General features: G+C 34.4%; 1 protein-coding gene across 1 annotated transcript; it reads left to right on the forward strand.

The window, feature by feature from the left end:
- Positions 1-3,013: 3,013 nt before the first annotated feature.
- LOC136209066 (uncharacterized) lies at positions 3,014-4,117 on the forward strand. The gene has a single exon (XM_066000423.1). The coding sequence runs from the start codon at positions 3,136-3,138 to the stop codon at positions 3,892-3,894; it is 759 nt and encodes a 252-aa protein (XP_065856495.1). The 5' UTR covers positions 3,014-3,135; the 3' UTR covers positions 3,895-4,117.
- The last annotated feature ends 535 nt before the right edge of the window (positions 4,118-4,652 follow it).

The following is a 4,652-nucleotide window of genomic DNA, read 5'->3' on the forward strand; positions in this document are numbered from 1 at the left end:
CTAACGTGTAAATCAGTTCTTATGTAGAGAGAAAGAGAGTAATTAAGAGAGATAAAAAAAGCTTAATAATTGTCAAGTAAAAACGTGCCTTTTAGAGGGAAGTTGGACTCATATATATATATGAGTGGGAATGAAGTGGACGTTAAGAAACCACACTGAACTTGTTCACGAATAAAATGATAATCAAGCTCAATATGTTTCGTTCAAGTATGGAACACTGGACGGGAGGTGAGGTAGATATCCCCAACATTATCACACTAAAGCTGAACATGCGTCGAAAGTGGAAACACCAGGTTTGAGAGTAGAGACCGAACCAGAGTAGTTCAACTGTGGTATTGACAACAACCTTGTACTCACTTTCAATAGAGGATCAAACAAAAATAGGTTGTTTGCGAGTCTTCCATGAGACAATGCTCATGCCAAGGTAGGCATAGAATGCACCCGTCGATCGTCTATCATTAGAACACCCACCCTAATCACTACCGGAGTAATAATGAATATGATCAATAGGTTTAGAAGACATAACTATCCCAAAATCAGGTGTGTGCTGAATATAGCGGAGAACATTCTTAACACTCTTCTAATGCTCATCAGTGGGACAATACAGAAATTGACACAACTTATTGACTGTAAGTTCAATATCAGGTCTGGTTAAAGTTAAATATTGGAGCGCGCTCGCAATGCTTATGTATTCATCACTAAAGGTCAAACTAGTTCCAAGATCTTTAGAGAGTGTTGGAGTAGCCATGAGTGTCAATGCGGGTTTATAGTAAACCATTTAACCCTGTCAAGAATGTCAACCACATACTTGGCCTAACATAAATGAATATCTTCATTCGCCTAACGAATAAAAAGATGCTCGAGGCTGTGAGTTTTTTGGAATTCTAGCCTAAGATGAGGAGGGATGTGGTGCATCTAGAGGAGGGATGCTACATGTGTCAAACTGCAAATGGTCCTGCTCACAAAATAGGTCTGCACGTGCCTTTGCCCATTCCAAACTACATCGGGACGGATCTATTAACGGACTTTACGTTGAGGCTTTCTAGAGCCTAGACAGAAGTCGAATTCATTTTTTTAGTTTTTGATCAGTTTTCAAAGATGACACATTTCATTTCTTGCAGAAAAATGAACGATGTATCTGCCATTGCAAGTTGTTCTTGAGAGAGGTAGTTCAGCTATATGGAGTTCCCAAAAACATTGTTTCAGGCAGAGATACTAAATTATTCCTTATTCATTTATGGCGTAACGTACGTTAATGTCATTGAACGCGAAACATCTCAGCCCTTATAAGGTAGATGAACCCTTCGACTATCCACAAGAACAACTTGGGGTCCAACTTTTTTCAAGAGGGAGTGAATGATGAAGGCATCTTTAGAAAAAGATTCTGCCACGGGAATGAGAGCTATAGAGAACACGATCCCAGACCTAGATGAAAAAAAACCAGATAAATTTAGAAGGGGAGTAGGTATTCGCTTTGAATCGATGAGTTGAAAATTCGGATAGATGCCGAGGAACCGAACGCTTCAAAGGACATGGATCTAGAGTTGAGTAGGTAACTCACCCTCGAAGTTTTTGGGTATTTGGTCATTTCACTTTTTACTTCCCACGAAGTATTCATGTTTTCATAAAGGCAAAAAGCATTACTAGGCCCTTGATCTTTCATTTTTTTGGTTCATTAAGCCCTTGATCTTTTATTTGGATACATTAAGCCCCTGATCATTTATATTTGGTCTCATTAAGCCATTGATCACCAAATTAGTAAGTTGTGAATATCTAATTCTGTTAAAAATACGTTATTAACTTCATCTGTATTTGAAATTATTAAAAAAAAATATATGTTTTACAGTTTTAATTAAGGTTTTTACAATTTTCCTTTAGCCACATTACACATCCAAAACTGCTATCAAACAGTGAAAAATTATAAATTTCGAATGCATGTGCAATGAATAACAGTTTGTTAACCGAATTTTATGTTCAAAATTACTTTTTTTGATGATCAAGTGCTTAATAAGACCAAAAATAAATGATCAGGGGCTTAATGCATCCAAATAAATGATCAGGGGCTTAATGCATCCAAATAAAAGATCAAAGGCTTAATGAACCAAAAAATGAAAGATTAGGGGCCTAATGATGCTTTTTAGCTTTCGTGTTGTTGCTTGGAGTTTTGGACCATTTTTACAAATATGTAATTTTCTTATTCGTAAGAATCAATTTTTAATTAATTAATAAAAGGGATAAAAACCAAATCTAACTCTAAAATTTTAACAGATTTAGTTTTAACGTATGAAATAGTACAAATTTTCATAACGTTTCCGAGCAAGATCAATTTTAGCCCTACGTTGTTGAGAATTAGAAAAGATTGGTTTAATTGTTAATTAACTGTCACTCCAGACATTTCAAACGTCAATTATGTCTAAGATATTCAGTATGTTACTAACACAATAACAAAAATATGTTAAAATGCTAACAACTAAGTCTACTGCATATAAGTTAATCACTTTTTTTTGTCAAAATGTTTAAAATGTTTACTGTGTTATTAATATAATTTCAAATAACTAATAAAAAATATATGAAACTGATGCAGTTTATCGACAAACTTGTTTGGAATGTCCGAAGTGACATTTAAATATCAATCAAACCAGACTTTTCAACTTTTTGATAATGTAGGCTTAAATTGATATTGTTTAAAAAAAGTTAGGATTAAATTTGTACAATTTCATATGTTATGGCTAAATATACGTTTCTCTTAAAACGTTAGGGTTAAATTTGGCTATTATCCCTTAATAAAAAAAACTTATCTTTAAGAGTTATACCTTTATTTTCAAGAATGATTTTTCCTATATTACTTAGTAATGAATCTCCTAACCCCTAGTTTAAAAAAAGAGTATATATTCTTAAGTTGGACATGACCCAAATATATGCTTCATGTCTACCTATTTCCCATCTACCTATACACATAAATTAGGATTCTCTATTCACACTCATCACTTCCCACAATCACCAAGCATAATTCCTTTCTTGGCTTCAATCATACGCCAATCCCACCCCCTAATCCTAATTACCAATCCTAAATCCCTCTATAAATACATATCCATACCCATCCATCCACATTATTAAATTCCCCCCAAAAAAAACATGAAATACAGTGAAATATCTCACTTCAGCCATCCTCAACACTCCCTTAAATTCGACTACTCAGAATTCCCATTCAAATGTGATGGATGCAAAGAAGTAGGCATAGGATCAAGATACAAATGCACCAAATTATGTGACTTTGATCTTCACATGCACTGTGCAATCCCATCTGCAACAATATTACACCCTTTTTACACAAAATGCTCCTTCCAATTCCAGTCAAGGCCTCCCGGAGACAAGCCTAGATTCTGCAATGCCTGTGAAAGAGATGTAAATGGGTTTGTTTACCATTGTAAAGACTGTGGGTTTGATCTTCATCCTTGCTGTGCTAAGTTGCCTATGGTGCTTGATGATGGTGAAGTCAAGCTTTACTTGTATAGGAAAGTTAGTGCAACTTGTCATAAATGTGGCAGAAAAGGTAGGAGTTGGAGTTATAGATCTTCTTGCAAGAAATATAATTTACATGTTGCTTGTGTTAAGGATATGTTGGTGGAGAATTGGTATGATCTCCTTTATATTGGGAAGCCTACTTTTAATTACAGCACTTCTCGTGGTAATTATGGTAGTAGGAAGTTGGAGAATAGAATTCCGAGTTTGAAAAATACTCTTCAGACTCATAATCATAGTAAGAGTAAAGGTAAGGTTCAGAAATGTTGTGAGATGGCTGGATTGGCTATGCAGTTTGTTATCTCCGCCGTGCTTGGTGATCCGACTACTCTTATCGCGGGGGTTATTGGCTCTTTGATGTCTCGAGGATGACAAGTTCTATGATGGACCGGGTGCAAAATAATTGGAAAGGTTAATTAATAAGTTAAGTAGTAGGGAGAAATTTGATATTTGGTGATTGTTTTAATTAATGTGCATTGTAGAGGAATAATTATGTTGGACTCTTTTACAATATGGATAAAGGTGTCCTCGTACCCTCTCTCATGTGAATAAATTCTACTCAAACTTCAAAATAATTTGATGCTTTTATGATTTATTTTGTTGATTCTAGGGTTAATTAACATATAATTATCATCTGCAGATAGGTACCTATGATATTTTTTTTTTCCAAACACAATCCTGTGATTTTCGTCATTACTAAAATCAAGGCAATAACCTTAATTTTAAAGTTTCGGAAAGTTAAGTTTTTGACTTTTTTTTTTTTTTTTATACTTTTCTTCTCCCTCTCCTTCTTTCCTTTTTCTGTTTGAATTTTTGGTTTTCAAGAAAGTCAAAAGTCAATTTTTTTCCCAAAATACCGTTATACCACATCATCAAGTTAACTGATTCCATCAATTTACCTTGCTTTTGGTGACGGCGACAACTATAGGGTTGTTTGTGCGACGTCACCAAGTTAATAGATTTCAACCATTTGCTTTGATTTTGGTAACCGTGACAACCACAATGTTGTGTTTGTAAAAAAAAAAAACCATATGTACCCATCTGCAAATCGGCGATAACACATGGTAGGTATATATAATTAACCATTGATCCTATTAATAATTTTGAGAATAATCATATATACTCTTTAA

The sequence above is a fragment of the Euphorbia lathyris genome, chromosome 10, assembly GCF_963576675.1.
Source record: "Euphorbia lathyris chromosome 10, ddEupLath1.1, whole genome shotgun sequence".
Classification (NCBI taxonomy): Eukaryota; Viridiplantae; Streptophyta; class Magnoliopsida; order Malpighiales; family Euphorbiaceae; genus Euphorbia; species Euphorbia lathyris.

Coding starts and splice junctions, on each gene's coding strand:
- LOC136209066 (XM_066000423.1), top strand. CDS start 3,136: ATGAAATACAGTGAAATATCTCACTTCAGCCATCCTCAACACTCCCTT.